General features: G+C 31.8%; 1 protein-coding gene across 2 annotated transcripts; it reads right to left on the reverse strand.

Moving 5' to 3' along the window:
* Positions 1-186: 186 nt before the first annotated feature.
* On the reverse strand, positions 187-21,318 carry LOC143064524 (L-xylulose reductase-like). Of its 2 annotated transcripts, none has more exons than XM_076237402.1 (10): positions 21,175-21,318; positions 19,493-19,616; positions 17,402-17,541; positions 8,992-9,084; positions 7,814-7,952; positions 7,435-7,475; positions 6,991-7,060; positions 5,455-5,491; positions 1,638-1,696; positions 187-473 (listed from the first exon to the last, which is right to left on the reverse strand). In XM_076237402.1, exons 2-10 carry the CDS (start codon positions 19,527-19,529, stop codon positions 427-429), a joined length of 663 nt encoding a protein of 220 aa, XP_076093517.1. In that variant the 5' UTR covers positions 19,530-19,616; positions 21,175-21,318; the 3' UTR covers positions 187-426. The 2 variants fall into 2 exon arrangements, with proteins under 2 accessions (XP_076093517.1, XP_076093516.1); XM_076237401.1 differs by having other exon boundaries at positions 1,638-1,701; positions 21,175-21,316.
* Between the last annotated feature and the right edge of the window lie 1,541 nt (positions 21,319-22,859).

Here is a 22,859-nt window from a genome sequence, read left to right on the forward strand (position 1 = left end):
GATTGAAAAAAACAAAATCACACTTTAAAGTTTTAGATATCGTAGCTAGTGGTCCTTTAATTTAAAATGAATAGGATTTTCTTTTAGTTTTGACTCATAAGATAAGTTACAAGCAATGTTGTACGTACTCTTTTTAAAATAATATCGAATGGATATAGAATATATAAATTAATACTTTGCGGTAAAAATAATAACATAAAATTTCTATTATTAGAAAACATCTGAGTAAGAAATAACAATAGCAAATAAAATATCAATATTTGAAGTTATATTTGTGATTGATCTGAAAGATTCTGATAGAATATTCAGTGTCTTTATACTGGAGACAAGCAATGTCGTCCTCCATCCACAAACAAAAGTTGTCCAGTAACAAATGAGGAGTCATCACTCAATAAAAATTTAATAGTTTTAGCAACTTCTATTGGCTCAGCTGCACCTCCAAGTGGTTGAAGTTCTTTTTGCCTCTCTAAATACTGTAAAAATCAAACGAAAATCATTAGGAGATATTCAGTTAGCTTTTGCATTAAACATTTAAAAAATTCTGCGGTCCGATTTAGCTTCAACTTGATTTTGCCTCCAATCTATCTGCTAAGACAAAAGCATGTCACGCGCACTGAAATTGTTATCATATAACAAACAAATCTAGTTTTTTTCTGACTGAAAATAAAGACAGTATATGCATCCAAATTTCTGTTGTATTCGTCATAACACCTTATATAAGTATCCTCCGTTTTGATTGGTTGATAGCCAGAGAATATTTCGTGTATTTTTTTAAAGATAAATATTGTTAATACTTCACCATCACCATACACAATGGAATTATTTGCCAAAACGTATATGCCTATTTCCCCATCATGGAGGCGTTTGCAAATTTTTATGATTTGTTAACAGCTTGTTTTCGCTAATGCTGTGTGAAGCGAAAGCATATGGTGCAATGAAACAAATTTTATGCTCAGGAAGGATGTTTACGGAAAATAACTCTCTTAAAAAATCATTCCCCGTCAATCGGATGAAGAAATAATACCTTCTGTAGACTTTTTTCTTCTCGCAAGTACACCTCTTAAACATAGTAAATTAACAGTTGTAAAATTTGGGGGTTTTCAAGTGATTTTCTGAATATACCTTCATCAGAAACCCCCGAACCTTAACATTTTGAACCGGGGATTCATAGATACGTTAGAATTGTTTAAACATATTAATTTATAGTGGATTAGGAAAAACAAGTTTTGCAACTTATATTAATCCCTTTCTACTTTGCGGGTGGGAGTGCTGCCTAGTAGCGCCATTAGCCTGCTCTTTTTCGAAATCTACAAGGGTTTCTTTTACGTGCAAGAAATATGGATCTCTCTTAACACGGGTCATCCATTTTTCGTCCCATTCCGACGGGCTATCATCGTGGATGATAGCCAGTCTCTGAAATTTTCCTCCCGGAACGGGAATCGAACCAAGAACCTTTGTGTTATTAAACCGATTTGACAAACCATGTTAAGAAAGCAAATGTCGTTAATCTAATATAAGTATAATTTTCAACAGACAGCCAACTTTAATGATTATGTCTTTAGACAGCATATAATTAATATCGTTAGGCATACTTTTCTATTCATCAATGAGAAGACTTTGATATTAATACAACTTACTTTTGCATAATTTTCCTCTGACATACCAGCACGTCTCTGAAAATCCGTAATTATAACACCTGGACTGCAAAAAAAGGGATATATTTAATACATTTAACAGATTATACATACATACAGTTGACTACCATGGATTTATATTTAGGCATTCATTGAATGGAAAAAAATTCCAAGTAGGAAAAATGTCATATATTATACCAACAAACAATCAAACCCAAAGTCGAAAGGAAACAAACAGCATCAATGCCATAAGATAAATAATGAAAAGACAAAAAAATAAATATAGAAGACAATTTTAAATACCTAATTACTAGTAGTCCTTTCGAAGTAATGATACCTTTTCATGCTGAATATAGCCCCTTCTGTGTAGACTATGGGACAGTCATTATGTTAATTCAACTCATTGTGTAAACATTAAAGACCTGTTGGTGACCTTTTGCTGTTGTTTGTTCAATACAAAATACAAAAATACTGCATGATATATAATACAGTTTCACATTTTAAAACATATCGTCGACCAATATCTAGAATGGACAAAGCCAATGGAACAGATAATTTATATTTTACTTGTAAACTAATTAATAATTTACTTTTTATCAGTTCATATTAGAAAATATCACACTTAAGATAAATTATCTTCACATTTATATTATTTCATATTTGACTGTGTTATACATGTTTTAATTACAGTGCCAATGGCCATATTGAATTGACACAGTGATATCCTTAACTATAAATAATATATCTAAAATAAGGATGATTTGGGTTCTTTAATTAAACAGCGTCAGATTTAACGAAAATGTTTATAATAGACAGACAACAGGCGCCAGTTGATGACATAAAAAAATGATATCACAAACTAATAAGCCCTTTTGGCCATGTGAGCTAAAGTTAACGGATATTGTTACTTTTAAAATATTGGTAAAAGTTAAAGTCGTTGAACACAACATTAAAAAGACACACTGAAGAAAACCTAAACTGAAAAAAATTCAATCATAGTAATCGTCTAATCCATGTATAACTAAATATGGGTCTGCATGAAACGTTTACTGATCATAAACATAATAATAAGTATATAGGGATTTTACGGCATTTGATCAAGTCACAAATACGTGTCTTTATTATTTGGTCCTCGTGGTCTTTATTGTAGAGTTTTCTAGTTCATCAAATGTTGTTGTTCAACGAATAATAGTTATAAACGGATAATCCGTCGATTTTTTCCTGGTATTCAGGGGATTGATGTTTCATACTTTTTTCTTCTCAAATTCTTTAGCTACAGTAAAGGTAACACGACTGGAAACTAAAATCAAAAGAAACTTTTATGTGTGCGTTTCTGTCTAAAGCCAGGAGTCCGTAATTTAGTGATTATCGTTTGTTGTTTCGTAATTTGTTATCAAAAGTACCAGGCGTATAGTTTGATACGCCAAACGCCCAGATCAAATAGTTAGAAAGTCAAACAAATATAAAGTTGAGGAGCATTGAGGACCCAAAATTCCAAAAAGGTGGTGTCAAATACGACAAAGGCAATATAGGCCTGGGATAAGGAAATCCTTAGTATTTCGAATAATTCATACTTTTGTAAACCGTTAATTTATAAAAATTACCATATGCATGTCAACATCGAAGTGCCAACTACTGGGCTGATGATTCATATTTGTTATTCGTTCATTATTTTGTACATAAATTAGGCAGTTGGTTTTCTCGTTTGAATTGTTTTACATTTGTCATTTCGGGGACTTTCATAGCTGATTATGCGGTATGGGCTTTGTTTATAGTTGTAGTTCGTAAGAAGACCTATAGTTGTTAATTTCTGTGTTATTTGGTCTCTTGTGGAGAGTTGTCTCATTGGCAATCATACCACTTTTCTTTTTTATATTTTCGTCTTTTCCATTTGACTAAAATATTCTCTCTGTTTTGTTGAACCTGTGGTTTATGATTGTCCAATTGGTATCTTCTTATTGAAGACATTTCATTTTTAATGGAGTAATACTAAAGTAAATACAAAATATATTTTTGGTTTGGATAATCTTAAGGAAATCATCCATCCACCAAAATAATTGCCATTCATGCATAAAACATTTATTCGAAACATAATGCATACAATCTTCAAATAATTTTGTCATTATCAAAATTTCTATACACCGATCAGTCAATTCGTCCTTACCTGGGCATTGTGGTTGAGTTCAATGAACTTAATGCAATCAGTACAAAATTTTATTGAATCGGTAAAAGTTTTCTAGAAATAAATTAAAACATGCCAATGAGAGGCAAATGATACCAAAGGGACATTCGAACCCATAAGTCGAAAACAAACTGACAATACCATGACAAAAGAATGAAACACAAAGAAAAGACAACCAACCGTACACATTACACAACATAGAAAACAGAACAATGAGCAACAAAACTCGAACCCAAAATGTGGGGTCGATCTCAGTTGATATTCGTTCAATAGCTTCCTTGTAAGCAGCAGCCCTGGTGTCTATCAAGAAAATAATGATAGGAAATGCAAGCTCTGAACGATCGTATCAACTGATAGATATATAATCTATATATGGAGTCGCTAATGGAATGTTCCTACATAAAAATGGAAACTTCAAAATTGGAAGATGAAATCTTCTCTTTTGTCGTAAAGGTCTGGTCTTAACTGACCTTCGTTTATCAATTTCTAGATATAAGTTAAGTTATGAGGTACCAGGATTATAATTTAATACGCCTGACGCGCGTTTCGTCTACATAAGACTCATAAGTGAAGCTCAGATCAAAATAGTTAAAAAGCCAAACAAGTACAAAGTTGAAGAGCATGGAGGACCCAACATTCCGAAAAAGTTGTGTCAAGTACGGCTATGTTAATCTATTCCTGGACTGTACTTTCTGTGTCTGTTTTATACTTTATTTCAAGTGCAATTGGCTAGATGCGTTCAACATAGTTACAAACTTTGAATTATTTAGTTAGAAAATTTGATCTATAAGTTTATCACCAACTTCAAGATAATGATAGCTTCTTTTCATTATTCCTAAGAAGCTTATGCATAGAGTCATCCTAATATGAATAAGTCACACGAGTCAACAAAACGAGCTATAAATTATCAAGAATGCAAGCGTCTTGATGGTGTCAATTTCAGTGATTTATTTTGTTTAAATCAAATTGATTGTTTAGGAAGTACGAGTTATCCCTCCCTAATACAAGATACTTGTATAAGCCGATCACTTAATGTATCGAATGAAATGTGCATGCATATCAGATATCCCGTAAACAAGAACGCATTATAGAAATTGACAATGAGGGTCGGTTGAAAACAAAACTATACGACAAAAGAGAAGAGTTCAGCTTTCCAATTGTGAACTCTCCATTTCTAAGTACCAACATTCCAGCAGCACCTGCATACGGAGTATATATCTCCCAATTGATACGATATTCCCGTGCTTGCATTTCCTATCATGATTTTCTTAATAGAGGGCTAAGGATATGTTCCTTACGTCGTAGCTACAATCTCCTTCCCCTTCATGAATGTGATCTACTAAATTAAACTATTTACCGGATTTGTAATCACATAAGCAACACGACGGGTGCAAAATGTGGAGCAGGATCTGCTTACCCTTCCGGAACACCTGAGATCACCCCTAGTTTTTGGTGGGGTGCGTGTTGTTTATTCTTTAGTTTTCTATGTTGTGTCTTGTGTACTATTGTTTGTCTGTTTGTCTTTTTCATTTTTAGCCATGGCGTTGTCTGTTTATTTTTGATTTATGAGTTTGACTGTCCCTCTGGTATCTTTCGTCCCTCTTTTATACTTAACATGATAGAAGTTGGTGTACTTACTTCACTGAATTAACTCTAACTTTGTGAGGTGCAAGATCTAAAAACAATAAGTCAAATATAAATAATAATTGAAAATATCAATATGTCAACATCTTAGATTTTGATTCAAAATAAAGGAGCATAAAACATGGAAAGATTATGACATGGGGTTTTCTATAACAGCGCCGATATTAAATCGAGACACCCATTTAAAGTACAAGAACTTTTGTTAGCAGGATACCAAGGACGATATTAAAATTGACATATATTAATGTTGTCACCATATCTTCTATCTATCGTAATTTTCAGCTAGAGATTATGTTAATTATTATAATTGTCTTTTCTACTCTGGTTGTAACCACAAGATTTTGTTCTTATCCGCTTATCATTATTATGTCAGTAATATATATATATATATATATATATATATATATATATATATATATATATATATATATATATATATATATATATATATATATATATATATATATTAACTCAGTGTGTTTAAAGTGGCACAGCATCATTTCCCGACCCATTGGCATAATGATTGCCTTTTTAGAAATATAATAACTTTCTAGCACTTCCCAAATTTCTACATCCACAGTAAACCTGAATTACTTTCATTATAATTTTCAAAAATTTATTTAAAATGTGTGATGACCGTTTACTGTTTGTGCTATCTTGATAAACCTAAGGCATTTAGTTCTTTTACGTCTTTTATTATGGAGTAAATACAAAATTTTAAAAGATTCTCAAAAACCGTTTTCATCTGTATGTAAAATTATTTCATTATTATCTACACCTGTTTGGTGAAGTATCTTTAGTAGATAATGAATTTTTGTCCAATCAAACTGTTCAGATACACTGACTTAAGAAGGTACACAAAAGAACAACCTAAATTCCTGAATGGAAATACAACAATTACTGTGCTACCTTTAACTAATTAGACTGAACTGCAAATTGAAGGAAATCAACTCCGGTCCTATAGGTCCGTAACATTGTTAGAAAACGACATATAAAATATATACACACTAATGTGTCAAGTGTAAGTGGTATGATAGTATGTTTATGAAGTGCTAGTAGATTTGAAATTTCAAATTCACAGGTAAATTTCTGTTAGGTTCAAAATTTCAAATACTTTGTTTCTTAGCAGCATTGATGAAACATAATTTGCCGTTATGTGCATTCAGTGGAAAGACATCTGTACTGTTATATTTTGCTAAGACAGAATGAATGTCTTAGAAAATACTATGCAATTCATAAAAAAAATAGTTTAGAAAGGAAAAATACGACACGAAACGGATAGCCAAATCCGTATAATATTCAGTTAGTTCTGACGATATGTCCTTGTTTAACAGAAACGTTTGGAATGTGATGAATACATAACAAATTTCTGAAACATAAAATTCAAGCAAGAAAGGTTAAAATGTCATTGTCTGAACAAGGTATAATTACGTTGTTTATGACCTCAATAACCAATAAAGACTGGCAAATATATGAAAAGCATTGTAAAAGAAAAGAAAAGCTACACAGATGATATCTATTAAAACAAACCTAAGGCTAAACACTTAGTAAACATGTCCAGCGCTGCTTTTGACATACAGTAAGCTGGACAAACTCCAATCTACAATAAGCAAAACAAAATGATTGCAGAAAGCGTTAAATCATAATCCTTGTTTTTAATTCATTAATAAATAATGAGATATGGTATGATATATGTATGCATTTATTGTTAATCATAAAGTGAGATAAGAAGAACGCAAAATCAAACGGCTAGAAAACCGACAAAAGATAGTTTTATAAAGATATCAAAGTAAAACTGAGGTAAAGTCACATACATAAACACAATTGTAAAACATAAAAGGAAATCTTACTATTTACAAAATAGTAATTGTTATTCTCAAAAATAACAAAAGTATCTATTATTATAGTTCTCGTTGTGTGAAGTGTGAAGCTCATTTTCAAATTACTCTTTATATATCAAGTTCTAAAACTCACCGGTCTTTGTCCAGATATACTAGATACATTAACTATGCTACCTGTTAAATGAGAAAGTCATATCTAAAATAATATTAATCTTGAATAAGTAAGAATAATAATGTCGTTTAAGCATCTTTGTACTTTTCAAAAATGATTTTTTTTTAATGGACTTCTAATTTCTGCTTTGGTGGGAACAACTTATAAAGTGTTAATATTATTTCGACCTTTATTTTGTTCCCATATATGATCGTAATCATCTTTCTTCTTGATATCATGTTTTGATTGGGTTTTTTAACATACCTCATTCATATCAAAAACCCTAAAAACATTGTTTTCATTTATTTTGACTCGACATGCAGTATGAGCCAACCGTATTGATTAGTTAACTTAATCTTACCTTGTGTCTTAATAAGATGAGGTGCACATCTTTGGGACAGGTTAAATGGTGCTTTAACATTAATATCTAGAATACTCTCTAATATTTCTGGCGTTGTTTCCATCATCTTTTTATAATTGCCACTGCCAGCATTATTCACCTACATACCAAAAATGAAGAGACAATCTAAAAAAAGATTCATTACTAGTACATCTTTTGTGACTTAATGTGATATCAACGCATAGTTCACCAGGGTAATGATAACTGAAATTTAAAAAGTTCGTAAATTGTTCTCAATACCCGTTTTGATAATCTTAATGCGGTTGGAGAAGCTAACTTTAATTCAAATTAGTGATAAGTTGTTTACATGATATAGATGTGCAATTGTGACTTTTTTGTAGAATTTGTGATCGTTGAGAGTCACTGACCTTTTGATAAAGGATTTAAAATAACCTGCCCGACGTGACCGTCGAAACAAGGAGAAGATACGGAGAGGGATAAAGTAGATTTTTGACATATAAATTGAATATTTGTACAAGATGTCACTTGACATGTTTAAGTTCGGAAAGACTAAAATAAATTAAGATTTGTGACAGGCGAAGTCACAATTATACATACATGACATATAATAGGATAGAAAAACAACTCTGTATGTGCTTGTCCAAATAAGAAGCATGTAATTCAGTGGTTGTCTTTAACGCTGTCTTTTATATCTGCTTTTTTTATTGTTTTGTCGCTAATCAAGCCGTTGGTTTTGCATTTTGAATTGTTTATTCTTTTGTCATGTCGGGGCCTTTTTTAGCTGATTTTGTTGAGAATACCGCAGGAGTTACGACTGTAACGTTTTACCATTTGTATCTAGGGTTGACGTTAGTGCGGGCTAAGCATTGAGAATATTATGAAGTAAATGTTAAGCAGTATGGTTATGTACTTTCTATATTATATAGTTGATTTAGCCCGGACAATCATACAGCATGAAATTTGCTAATTTTTGTAGGCCGTCCGGTGTCCTATAACTGGTTGAATTTACGTTTTTTTTTCACTCTGTTTATCATCTCCGTTTGTCATATCGTTAAGAGATATTATGAAATTGAACTCATCACTTCGAATTTTAGTATTCATTCAATGCCATCTAACAATTATATACAAATAAATTAAAACACCAGCTCAGTTTTGTCAAATATCTAAATTATTCTTACCAAAGCATCAATCTGTCCAAAAGTAGATAGCGTTAATTGTATCAGATTATCTAAATCGTCTGGTTTAACAACATCGCATCTAACAACTAGAACCTAAAAATGATGCAAACAAGGGAAGGTTTACTTTCAATATATGCTCGTAAGACTTCAACGTTCTAAAAGACAGATGTAATTGTCCTGCAGAAAAACCGTCCAACAATTTTAACAAACTTTTCGTAATTTGTGCGTTGATGCATGTTTTTCAAGAAACTAAGGTTTCAACTGCCTCAGGTTCGTTTGGTCATACAGATCTCCATTTTGCGTCTAATACATCCTAAGCTTTCAGAATCTGGGTTTGAGACTTCCTTGTGAAGGTTAACCCAGAAAAGGTCTTTTGATGCTCGAAATAGATAAAGTGTTATTTTCATTACTAGCACTTGATCGATACCATTGCTTGGAAGACTTTTAGTGCGCGTGGGTAGCTGTAACTCAGTAGTCAGTAATCCTATACTGACATGATTCATATCACACTTTTCGTTGATGATTTAATTATCAAACAATTAAGTTGCAACTCCCTCAGGAAAAGTTGACCTAAGAAGAATTTGACTATATTTTATGTCCTACTGCTCTTCTAGTGCATTAGTCCTATACAACTTTTTCTGTCTTTTAAATGCTTTGGTTTGATGGAGGTACATCAAGAAAATCGTCGGACACACGAAATTAATAAAGGGTTATTTGTATCTAATGTCAAAGTAGAATCAGCTCATTTTTTTAAAAATTGGCTCATTTAAATTTTACCATTTTGTTGTACTTAAACAAAAAATTCAGTATGTTTTAAAAAATAAAACATAAACATAAATATTATTTGAATATAATATCAAATGTAAAAATTATCATTCTTGGGTCAGAGTCATGGCATGTTTCCTTACGTTTATTCACTGTTCTATTATTTATTTTGTTCACACATTGTTGTCGATATGATTTAGGTTTGTGCGACTGTCATACAAGTGAGAGGTTAAGCTATCTATGAAACCAGCTTTAAAACACTATTTTCTATAAAAGAAAATTTCTGTATGAATATGATAGATTTTTTTCCATTTGATTAATGTGTTTGAGCTTTTGGTTTTCCTGGTTTTTTTTTTTTTATCTTTTATTTGTTTTTCAATAGTCAGGATTTTACAATATCCCTACAATCACCACCTGACTATGGTTTTTGGGGTAAATATTGAAAGTTATATACAAGACTATGGTTTTTGGGGTAAATATTGAAAGTTATATACAAGACTATCCATTTTTTTTAATTTTTTTTTTAAATTTATCTTTCATAATACAAGAATATAGTTATTTAAGAAAAAAAAAGAATATAGCTGCTCACACTCACACTTTCTCTCACTACTTACACACAGTCACTGCAATCTTACCATTAGTATGCATGCATGTCTATACATAAAGTAAAAATTCAAAATACCACTGCTCACTATAGTATAATTTAAAGTATAAATGATAATAAATCATGAAAAAATTGTATGTAGTGGGGACCAGAATCTTTCATAAGATGCTGCTCTATTATTTTTGTTTGCAATATAAAACTCATTAGATTGGTATTGTTTTATTCTGAATTTAAGTCCTATAAAACTAGGAGCTATATTTCTTAACTTACATCTAAAGATGTAGTTTTTAGCTATAATTATTAACAAATTTATAAACAAACTCTTAGTAATAAATCCCAATAAAATTTCCGTCTTACTAATGCTGAAATGCTCATCAAATAATTTAATTTTCTGTAAAAATGACAACCAAAAATTGTATGTAACATTACAATCATAAAATAAATGTTCTATTGTTTCCTCTTCCTCATTACAGAAGGTACATAGACTTGTTTCTTTTTGCTTAATTCTATATAAAAATGTATTAGTAGGTATAATTCTATGTAATATTTTATATTGAAAATTCTTTAAATATGTATCCCTACAACATCTTTTCAAAAGAGAAAAATATTTAGACCATTCTGAGATTTCAGAATTTGTTACATCCTCCCATTTTAAAAATTTCTCATATGGGAGTATGCATATTTTATCTACAAGATCTCTGTATACAAATTTTAACTTCTTATTTTCCAAGATCCTTTTAGAAAATGCATCAAAAGGAACAAAATTTTCTAAGTTCAAATCACAATAATCTTTGATGTATTTTTTGATATATTTTGGAATGTTAGATAATAAACTATAGTATCTCAAAAAAAAATCCAAATTAAGTTTTTGTCTTACTTGTTGGAATGTTAGTAGTGATTTACTTTGACTATCTACAATGTCCCTTATAAACTGTATACCATATAACTTCCATTTCATATAAACAGGATATTCAGATATTGGTATAAAGTTTAAAATATCCAATGACAAAATTTCTGGAACACATAACTTTGTATAAGGCTTTGCCATGTGTAGACATTCAAATATGTCTTTCCAAAATGGATTTTTTAAGCAATTTGAAATTTCTTTAATCTTATCCTTTTGTAATGTAAAGACTCTGTCACCACCTAACTGTTTCAGTTCTGCTAGTAATAAATTTTGCCAAGTACCATCTGAATTTGATAAAAATCTCTTTACCCAAGATAATTTAAGATATGAACAGAAAGACTGCAAATGCACCATATTTAATCCTCCCTGTGAAAAATCTGCAATAACAGTACTACGCTTTACTCTATCAGTCTTTCCATTCCAAATGAAATTAAAAAACATAGCACTCAGCTCATTTAATTGTGAGTGAGGTAAATTTGGCAGGGCAGTCAACAAATGAATCAGTCTCGGCAATGCCAGAGTCTTAATTACAGTAATTTTACCTAGTAATGTTAATTTTCTATGTTGCCAGCTTTTAAGTATAGCTGAAACCTCTTTGATCTTTTTTCTAAAATTAATATCAAGAATACTTTTTAAATTAAGCGAAAAATCTATTCCTAAAAGTCTAAAGTTTGTGTGTGACCACATAAGATTGTAATTAGGACACAATATTTGATCAGAATATTTTTTGTTACCAATCCAAACAGCTCTTGTCTTTGATTTGTTCATTTTCAATCCGGATAACATATAAAAAGAATCAAAACAATTGAGGCTTTCTTGTAGTGATGTCTCACTACCATCTAAAGTTAGAAAAGTATCATCTGCATACTGACTTAAAAGTGTTTGTTTTTCATTAATGAGGATACCGTGAATTTTGGGGCTTGACTTGAGTTTCAACGATAATAACTCTACACCAATAACAAACAAATAAGGGGAGAGCGGGTCACCTTGCCATTGTTGATTACACAACTTTTAGCACTTTTGTAGAGAGTCTCGAACCATCTGCACATCGAAGGACCAAAATTAAAACTTTTTAATGCTTTTTGTAAAAATACCAGTCAACAGAGTCAAATGCCTTTTCAAAATCAACTAATAAAAGTAAGGCACTCATGTTGTGATATTCAAGATAATGCATCAAATCATACAATAATCTAGTATTATCCCCAATGAATCTCCCCTTGATAAATCCCTTTTGAGTGTCACTAATAATAAATGGTAATACAGACTTAATTCTGTTTGCTATAGCTGCAGAAGCTATCTTAATGTCTGTATTTAATAGGCTGATAGGTCGCCAATTACCAATATATCGCCTATCTTTTCCTTCTTTTGGTATACAAGTTATGACACTTTGATATTGAAAATCTGAAAAAAGTCCAGATTCATATCCATAGAATAATGATCGATAAACAAATGGTCCAAGATCTTTCCAAAAGAATTTGTAAAAATCGACAGTAAATCCATCGCTTCCTGGGGATTTCCCATTTTTCATCTTACTCAATGCTATATGTCAAGTTACCCTCACACAGGTCATGTTGTTCCTGTGTGAGGACAGCATCATGAGAAAAAAAGCTTTCACTTGAATAATCAATTTTTCTCTTTGAATACAATTTTTACAACAATTATGTTGTTCTGAGAGAATCGTGGATTGGTCAGATATATGATTACCCTGATCACCAATCATTTCAACCATTGTCTTCTTTATAAAATTTCTCTTTTCTAATTTTAAAAAGTATTGGGAACATTTTTCACCATTTTCATGCCAGTTTGCCCGGGACCGTAATAGTAAACCCTCTATCTTCTGTTCTCTAATGGATTCTAACTCCACTTTTTTATCATTTAAATTGGTCTGTACAGCTTCAGTAGGGGCTGTATTCATAATAATATCTAAATTTTGTATATCTTCTTCAAGTTTCAGAGTAGTTCTTTTTTTTTCTTCTTTTGATTTAGATATACTGTGTGTAATGGACAAGGATCGGATTTTCATCTTCAGTACTTCAAGAAAAGTTGATCGTTACAAGAAAATTGTACATGAAATAGGTCATCTCTACTGTCTGAAAGATAGAACTCAGAAACAGTATCCTTAATACACATCTTTACCTTTTCAACATATACAGTATCTCTCAACAACTGTGAATTAAACTTCCAATATCCCTTACCCCTTTTATCAAGACTGGCAGAAAATGTGAAAACAATGGCTGAGTGATCGGTTTTGTATCCAGGTATAATTTTTGCATTTTTCATAAGTGAAAATAAGTTTTCACTCACTAAAAAATAATCTAATCGACTCTGCTTGATAGGGGAGGTTTGACGCCAAGTAAATTTTTTGTCATCTGGATGACAGGTTCTCCATGGATCTAAAAGTTCAAAAGTTTGTGAAATTTCCTCAATCTTATTACGAGAGTTCAAATTTCTATTGTGCAGAATATTATAAGTGTCCATATGAAAATCTTGTACAACATTCCAGTCACCACACATTAAGATGCTAGTATTAGTATAGCAAGAGATGTTGTGTAAAATATCACTAAACAATGATGGTTCATCAGTATTAAATCCATAAACAGTGACAAGGGTTAGCCTTTGTTCATATAATGATAAGTCTAAAACAATAAAACGACCTTTCTGGTCTATCTTAGAATCATGAATCTTAAAATCTAGACCCTTGTTAAACATCACACTAACACCAGCACTTTTATTGTTGCAGTGACTGAAAATGCATGTATTACCCCATTCATCTTGCCAAAGTTTCTCGATATCCTCATTACTGTGAGTCTCTTGAAAACAAACAATAGATGCATGTTTACCTTTTACCCAATCAAAAATATCTAATCTTTTTTCTTGCTCGAAAATATGCCCCTTACATTCATAGATAAAACTGTAATATTATTATCAATACTCATTAAGTAATATGTTCAATCAGACAATAGAAAAGCAAAGCAGTACAATATTTAAAATAAAAATGCATACCCATACTAACTTCACATTTATACATCACAAATATACACAAAAGATGGCGCTTGAAACAATATTTAATATACATCAGATACTTTTTACAGATTGGCTTCATATGATAAATAACATATTTTTTTTATTCTGATTTGGTGTTAAATGCTTTATTATTTTTTTAAATTAACAGAAATGAGAACCTAGTATAATATTTTCTTTTTTCAATATTTATATAAATTTTAAGTGTGTTGAGAACGATTTTATGATAAAAATAAAAATAAAGTTTTTGAAAATGGAGAATTAGTACAATTATATAGTTAAAATGTTTTATTCAACTCTAAGCAAATCTTTGAACATATTTTCTTTAGAAAGTTGTGAGTGAAAATTTCTTATAGTATATATAATATATAATAAAACATTCTAGTAATATAGAGTTACCTCCCATTAATAAAGAAAGCTTTTCCACTATTGATAATTAGAGTTACCTCCCAATTATGAACAAACAAACAAGCAAAAAATTACCACAGTTAATAAGATAGGAAATATTTACATACTTGAAAGTTTACATGCTTGAAAGTTTTTTTTAATTTTTTCATCTATATTGTAATAAAGATCAAATTTGATTCTGTACTCACTATCCTTCAATTTACCATATACACTACAGTTGTAGAACCAGGCATTATTTAGCACCACATTTGTATTTAGTCTAGCTAATAGTCCAAGATGTCTTTGGGTTATATCGTCATGGAATTTAATGTCATTCTTCAACCCCTTCTTATTTCTCATTATCTTGATTTTAATTTCTGTGTTACGGACCTTTGCTATCACAGGTTTGATGTTACCTTCTTTTCCTGGGATTCGATGTATTGCTATGACATCTGATGGTTCTATCTCAACATTTTAGTCTTTCTTCACCATTTTTACGAAAACATCTCGTAAGTTCTCATTTCTCTTTTCTGGAAAATTCACCATTCTTATATTATGTTTCCTGGAGTACTGTTCATTATAGTTTACAGATTTAAGTGCATCTATGGACCTATGGTTGCAATCTTCCACTTTTTCCTGAAGTTCTTTTATTTGCCTATCTTTTGTTCTAAGTCTCTCTTTGCAGTTCTCATTGTCTATATTAAGAGCATCTATCTCATCTTTCAACTTTCCAGTTCTTTCCCTCAGTTTGGTGTTAAATTCCTCAGTGATTGACTCCTTCAGTGTAGACAAAAGCTTACTTACTATAGTTGTCACAAGATCTTTTAAGTCATTTTGTTTGACAAGATTATCCAGGTCAGATTTTTTAACAGTATCTTGAAGGCTTTTTTTGATGTCCTTCAAATCTGAATGAATACTCATTAAATCAATACCCTCTAGGCTCTCCTCTGACACATCTGAGAAAGTTCTTTTGTCACGCTTGGGTGGTGGATTTCCTTGATTAGCTATTTGTTGATCTTTCTTTGGTGCTAATAAAGACTGAACTGTTTTATTTCCATCTTTGTTCTTAATTTCCTTATTGTCCTTGGTGTTTATCTTATTGGCCAGAGGTGGTGGCATGTTTAGGTTTTCACTTTCAATACACTGAATAGTAATCACTCAAAAATGTTTTCACTAAAAAAAAAAGTTTCTACAAACTGTATCTTTCACAAATTGAAATTATGTCCATAAATAAGCACAAATCCAGGTTGTATTCCAAAAGTTGATCACTCTGGTATAAATTTTATCTCATGAAAATATCAAAAATCACTATAAAAACTGCCAAAACTGCAGAGCTAGTTTAGCTCACAACTACACTGGCGGCCATCTTGTTCCTCTCCTTTTGGTTTTCCTATTTGATAAGGGAATTTCCGGTTTGATTTTTCTTTTTGAGTTCGTTATTTTTCTAGTTAACATTACATTTATACCTGTCGCATAATGTTGTATTGTCAGCTCTTATTGTTGCGATTAATATGCTTAAATGTATAACCTACTGAATAGAAAAAATGTATGTCTCCAATTGATTACAGACTTTCCGTTTCGAATTTTCCTCAGAGCTCAGTATTTTTGTGATTTTAATTTTTGTAATCACTTAGACATTACAATAATTAATGTAGAATTCATAAAATATTGATGCAAATTAGACAATGGTAAGTGTGCATCAAATTTGGTATCGATGATGTATATTGAAAGTGTTCTATAAATATGTGTATTGTTGTGTTTTATATCGGAATTGTTTCCCCTTGACTATGGTTGTTATTTAATATGTAATTCTAGCTCACATGTCCAGTTTGACCCTAACATAGGGGTCATGGTAATGTTGTTTTATTGAAAGAGAAACATGTGATAAAGGGAGATAGTCAGCGTTATCATTAACTTTTCCTCAGTATTCATGCAATTTATACCACTGTAACGATGACTATAATAAAGTTGATAACTATTATATATTAATAAAAGTAGCATAAAGTAAAATCACAAAAATACTGAACACAGAGTAAAGTTCAAAACGGAAGGTCCATAATCAAATGGCAAAATCAAAAGCCAAAACACATCAAACGATGTTTAACGTATTCTGTCGTTCTGAGTGTTTTTGCGTTTATTTGTACTGTATTACTTTCACCTAATGTTGTCTTTCAATGTTTAACATTTTGATATAAGTGGAAGGTTTGGCTAGCCATAAAACCTGTTTCAACCCACCATTTTTCTTAAAAGGTCCTGTACCTATTTTAGGCGGTTTTTTATGTTGCAGTTCAGTGTTTCTGTTCTTCAGTTGTTTTCCTCTTTTTTGGTTTGTGAGACATATTTTTTTCTCGCTAACTACTAATAGGTTTTATGTCTAATGAACAGTGGAAAACTAGTTGCTTTTCTTTGTTTTGATAATGTAGAAATATCAAAAATACCACTAGAATGGCAAGACAATGTGACATCAATACGGTATAAACAAGCGAAAAAAAAATTCAGCACAAAGATAAACATTAATAAACAATATGATAGTACATTACAACATGAATTTGCTACAGCACACGAAGACACCACAAATGAAAGATAAATTGCGCGTCACACAAAAGAACCAATGTCACATAACAGGTATAACCTTACTAAAGCTTTAAACGTCCCATCGAAGAAAGTAATCTACCCATTAAATTTATTCGTTTACCGACTATTCACAAAAGAGAGTGAAACAATACCTTTTCAGCAGATAATCCTTTGGTCTGACATTCCTTTGGAACAGCATTCAATCTTTCTGCATTTCTTGCCGCTAAAATCAATTTTACATCGAAAGTTGCCAACAACAATGCTGTTGCCTCGCCAATTCCAGAACTAGCTCCTGAATATGAATTAGATTTAAATAGTTATCAATGTTCAAAATGAAAAGAAAGGATCAACGATTAATGTATTCTAAAAAAAGAGGCAAATGTAATCAAATGATTTTCAAAACTTTAATCTGTTTTGAATATATAAAAACAAAGAGAACTCCAACATTAGCATTATCTTGCTATGTATACGTCAACCGTCATCAGACTTAGTCAACACTTTGAGGACAGATACTAATACCAAGACCACTGGCATATATGAGATGAAGGAATCGCTGAAATGTAAACTAATTAGTAACTTGGCTGTATATATTTATGTCTTCTGACATCAGACTCGGACATCTCTTGGACTGAATTTTAATTTGCGTATTGTTATGCGTTTACTTTTCTACATTGGCTAGAGGTATAAGGGGAGGGTTGAGATCTCACAAACATGTTTAACCCCGCCGTATTTTTGCGCCTGTCCCAAGTCAGGAGCCTCTGGCCTTTGTTAGTCTTGTATTATTTTAATTTTAGTTTCTTGTGTACAATTTGGAAATTAGTATGGCGTTCATTATCACTGAACTAGTATATATTTGTTTAGGGGCCAGCTGAAGGACGCTTCCGGGTGCGGGAATTTCTCGCTACATTGAAGACCTGTTGGTGACCTTCTGCTGTTGTTTTTTTCTATGGTCGGGTTGTTGTCTCTTTGGCACATTCCCCATTTCCATTCTCAATTTTATATATATATATGTTTGAACGCGAAGTCATAGCACTTGGCAAGATGATTTTTTATTGTTTTTAAAACGGTTTTGTATGATTTTCTGCTGTATGAAAATGAAATAATGTCGTCCAACAGTACCCATTGGAATGACGGCTGCTAGTTGTAACATCAATCCCCTTAACACAACAAATATATTGTCGATCAAAAGTCATCTTCCAAGAGCAATAACTCCTATGAAGGATCACTTGATACATTCTGTCAATTCAATTATTAATTTTTTAGGGCTTCTATTAATGAACAAATTTGTTAAACAAGACGAAGGCAATATTATATTATTATAATGGTTTAATTTCGGTTATATTGACTTATTTGTAGGTCTTAATTGGCTATAGATAAGCATTTTCGCTATTCAAAGTTACTGTCTATCTGTCATATAAAAATGAAGATAGGGTGTGATTGTCAACATGGTCAATGAGAAAAGAGACCAAATGACACAGAAATAAACAATTACGGGTCACTGATTAGCAAAGTGCATATCACATAGTTAGATATAAAAGGCCCCGAATGACAAATGCAAAACAATTCAAATGAAAAAACTAACGGCTTAATTTATGTAAAGAAGAAGAAGAAGAAGAAGAAGAAGAAGAAGAAGAAGAAGAAGAAGAAGAAGAAGAAGAAGAAGAAGGGCAATACTCTTATAAGGGATCTTATAAGGGATCAATCCGTGAAAACTTCGGTGTTCGACTTTTAAGTAGGTTTTGCAATACTTAACTCCAAACCATGTGTTGTCCAATTTTCTAGCACATATCGTTTAACCTTTTTATTATATGTACCCATTCAGGTTGATCTAAGACGAAGTGCTGTTTAAATTTGGAGATATAAGTAAATAAAAACTGAATGTTATCCCTTTGTTCTATATTTAGCTTTGCAGAAATCTTGATAAATCACAAAGCGAAACTTCATACAAGATCGCATAAAGATCATTCGCCACAAATAGGTTTAAAATTAGTTCTTGCGTATCAGATGAGAAGATCTTTTGAAAAGTTTATGTGACAACGAATAATTTTTTTAAATTGCGATTCATATCGTTTTATAATAACCGGAAATACACACTTTACTATTATCTGACACAGCTCGCCTTTACAGTATAATTAATTTAAGAGTGGTGTAATACTTATAATTTATCGAAGTATCTGTCATATCTATGACATAAGAGTGATTGTAAACACAGCATTTTTTATGTACAATACATGATGTCTTACCTGTAATAATTACAACTTTATCCTTCATTGAAGTCATTCTGTCTCGACATAAACAAACACAGTATTGAACATGTCAATCGAGATCTCGCTTCGTTTAAACCCACTTGGGATATATTGGCATAGGCTAAATTGCATTTTACCATTATTCAAATACAATGTTTAACATTTTGTGTCGTGAATTCGTTTTCGAAAATATATAATTCATCAGTATCTTGGTTTATGAACCCTACAGAGTGAGAGTGACGACGCTGTACTGCACTGTAGTATTTTGGCAATTTTCACATAAAATTATAAATTATTTGTGACAAGGATTATATATTGAATACTAGTAACCAGTCATGTACCTAAAAAGTAAGATAGCAAAAATACTGAACTTCAAACCTTCATAGGAAATTTCCTTACGGAAAGTCCCTTTAACAATTAGAAGGCAAAATCAAATGCTAAAACACATTAAACGAATCAATGCGAAACAACGGTTACATTTTTTTTTTATATTGTACAGAAATTGACTTATGTGGAGAATGCGCGATTAAACCTGGTTTCATACCTATCTAAACCTTTTACGTGTATGACAGTCGATTCAAATTTGCCAAAACGCCGTCTTAAAATGATCTCTCATACAACATTTCTCATCGACTATTTAGGGCTTAGTCAGTTGTATCCTCAATATCAAGTTCACTGGGATATATTATAGATGCATGTCTAAACAAATTTGAAAAATACCGGTAATAAGAGCCGATCATTCAAATTCTTCAAAAGGTTCCTGAAAATATGAAATAGTAACAAACTATAGAATCGCAGCTTCTCAAATAAACGTTATTTTCCCAATTTGTTAGTTTGGGCATACATCTATCATACCTGTGTGAAATTTATATTAAGGATACAACCCTAAACTATGCCTGTTTCATATGTCTTGATCTTTTAGTAAATATTGTCACTCACTAGACATGTTTTCTCGATTTTAGATTTTGAGATACAAGAAGTGTCACCTGATATGTAATTAAACATTAACTTCAAGATTTACCTGTATTTTTTTTAAACCGGTTTTTTTCTAAAGTGAATATTTTCGAAGGGTTAAATATTTCGCAGTGGTGTCTTGCCATAGCTTTGTTTGGACTTGCTTGTTTGCTTTTTGGCCTTGAATGTTTGTCCCTAATATTTCATTAACTGTGCGTTTGCATTTAGATATCGCAGATCAAATTTATTCGTTCATAGTGTATTAATGTACGTTTTTTGATTGAGTTAAGCCTGCCAATTGATATTTTATCGTGTGTTTTTCTATGTTGTGATGTTATGCTATTATTTCAGAAAAAGGGAGAAGGTTTGGATCCATTAAAACGTTTAATCCCGCTGCAAATGTTTGCACCTGTCCTAAGTCAGGAATCTGATGTACAGTAGTTGTCGTTTGTTTATGTAATTTATACGTGTTTCTCCTTTTTTTGGTTTTTTTTATATAGATTAGACCGTTGGTTTTCCCCTTTGAATGGTTTTACACTAGTAATTTTGGGGCCCTTTATAGCCTGTTGTTCGGTGTGAGCCAAGGCTCCGTGTTGAAGGCCTCACATTGACCTATAATGGTTTACTTTTTTAAAATTGTTATTTGGATGGAGAGTTGTCTCATTGGCACTCACACCACATCTTCCTATATCTATATGTCCTATGGCGGTTGATAAATGCATAACAGTATACGGTTATTCTAACAACACACTCATGATGCTTCTGTTCATGCGGTTCCCTCAATTTTGGTTTTAACTTTGTGCATATCTTCTTAATTGATTTACGATATTTGAACATCAGTTGACTATTTTTGCATTGAATTATTTCCTGTTAAATAAATCCAACCCATGTGAATAAAGAATCAAAGCACCAAAGGCGCTGTAGGCAGTTAAGTAAAAAAAGCAGAGGCAAACTTGGCAGAAGTTAAGACGAATATTGTTGAAAAATTGGTGAAAATATTATCTCGGCTATTTCTCAAGTATTGAATAATGTTTGTAGTCTAAAATTTTCACTATACAATCCCGCCACTTTCAAAAGTTTTGTCCAATTATTTATTTTAATATTTTTATTAGTTTTTATTGTTTTACATTTGTAATTCCTGGTCTTTTAAAGCTTACTAAGTAGTATACATGTAGGTTTTGCTAATAGTTACAAGCTGCATGGAGGAATAAACAACTGCTTACCAAATACCATTGACTTTTCATAAGTTGTCCTTTTTGAACAAACCTTTGGTTTTCTAGTTTGAATGGTTTTACACTAGTAATTTCTGGGCCCTTTATAGCTTCTTGTTCGGTGTGAGCCAAGAAATTAAAAGTGACAAATTTCATCCAACTGCACACCAAATATCATTGACCATTCACTTGTGGTTCCTCAATAACTGACCTAATCAAAAACTAATACATATTAGTCAATAGACCATTACAAAGGGGGTGGGCTAAATATTCTGGTAATCAGTGGCGGATCCAGGATTTTTCATAAGTGGGGGCCCACTGACTGATCTAAGAGGGGACCCGCTCCAGTCACGCTTCAGTGATTCCCTATATAAGCAACCAAATTTTTTTCCAAAAAGGGGGGGCCCGCCCCCCCCCCCCTAAATCCGCCTCTGGTAATGAGATATACCTACATTATTTATGTATGTTCCTGTCCCAAGTCAGGAGCCTGTAAGGCAGCAACCATTTGATTTTCTGGGGGGGCTATGGTTTTTTTTGGAAAAAAAAGTTTGTTTCCAGTTTTTGGAGAAAAAAATAATTTGTTTTTGATTCTGAGAAAAAAAAATTGTTTGTTTCACCCTCAGCTGCCACTATATGTAATGCTAAAATTAAAAGAAAAAAATTGTTTTCGACTTGTCGCGAAAAAAATAGATTGTTTTTCGCCGCAGGCGGAAAAAAAAATTTGTCCAGAAAAAAAAACCATAGCCCCCCCCCCCCCCCCCCAGAAAATCAAATGGTTGCTGCCTAATTCAGTAGCTGTCGTTTGTTTATGTGTTACAAACAGTTGAAAGGGGTGTATAGTCCGCGGTTTTTTACCCTAGGAATGAAATTGATGGAAGGGGTGCGGACTATGCAGTACTATAGAATTTCATGACATTTTTTTTTCCAGAGTGGGGATACGATGTTGAACGAGGTTTGACCAAGTAAACAGAAACATCATGTGTTGTCAATGTTATAATGTATTCTTGACAACTCTTTGTATTATTTAGAAATAAAAGTATTCTTGACTACTCTTTGTTATTATTTTTAAATAAAATAAACAATCTAACAGTGTTGACTTAGTAATTTGCATAAAAATCAGCCTTTGATCGAATGTCCGCTTTGTTTCGGATTTGGTAAAATTTGTGTCATTGCATCTTTGACAGTGTACATGAATCCTG

This window comes from Mytilus galloprovincialis, chromosome 2 (assembly GCF_965363235.1).
Source record: "Mytilus galloprovincialis chromosome 2, xbMytGall1.hap1.1, whole genome shotgun sequence".
NCBI classification, from domain to species: Eukaryota; Metazoa; Mollusca; class Bivalvia; order Mytilida; family Mytilidae; genus Mytilus; species Mytilus galloprovincialis.

What these genes read in the sequence shown, in the direction of transcription:
- LOC143064524 (XM_076237401.1), bottom strand. Translation starts at nt 19,529, where the DNA reads ATGACTTCAATGAAGGATAAAGTTGTAATTATTACAG. An exon ending in TTGGACAGATTGATGCTTTG is followed by an intron (nt 7,953 to 8,991) that starts GTAAGAATAATT and finishes TTTGGTATGTAG; the next exon opens with GTGAATAATGCTGGCAGTGG. An exon ending in GTTAGAGTTAATTCAGTGAA is followed by an intron (nt 1,702 to 5,454) that starts GTAAGTACACCA and finishes CTTTTTTTGCAG; the next exon opens with TCCAGGTGTTATAATTACGG.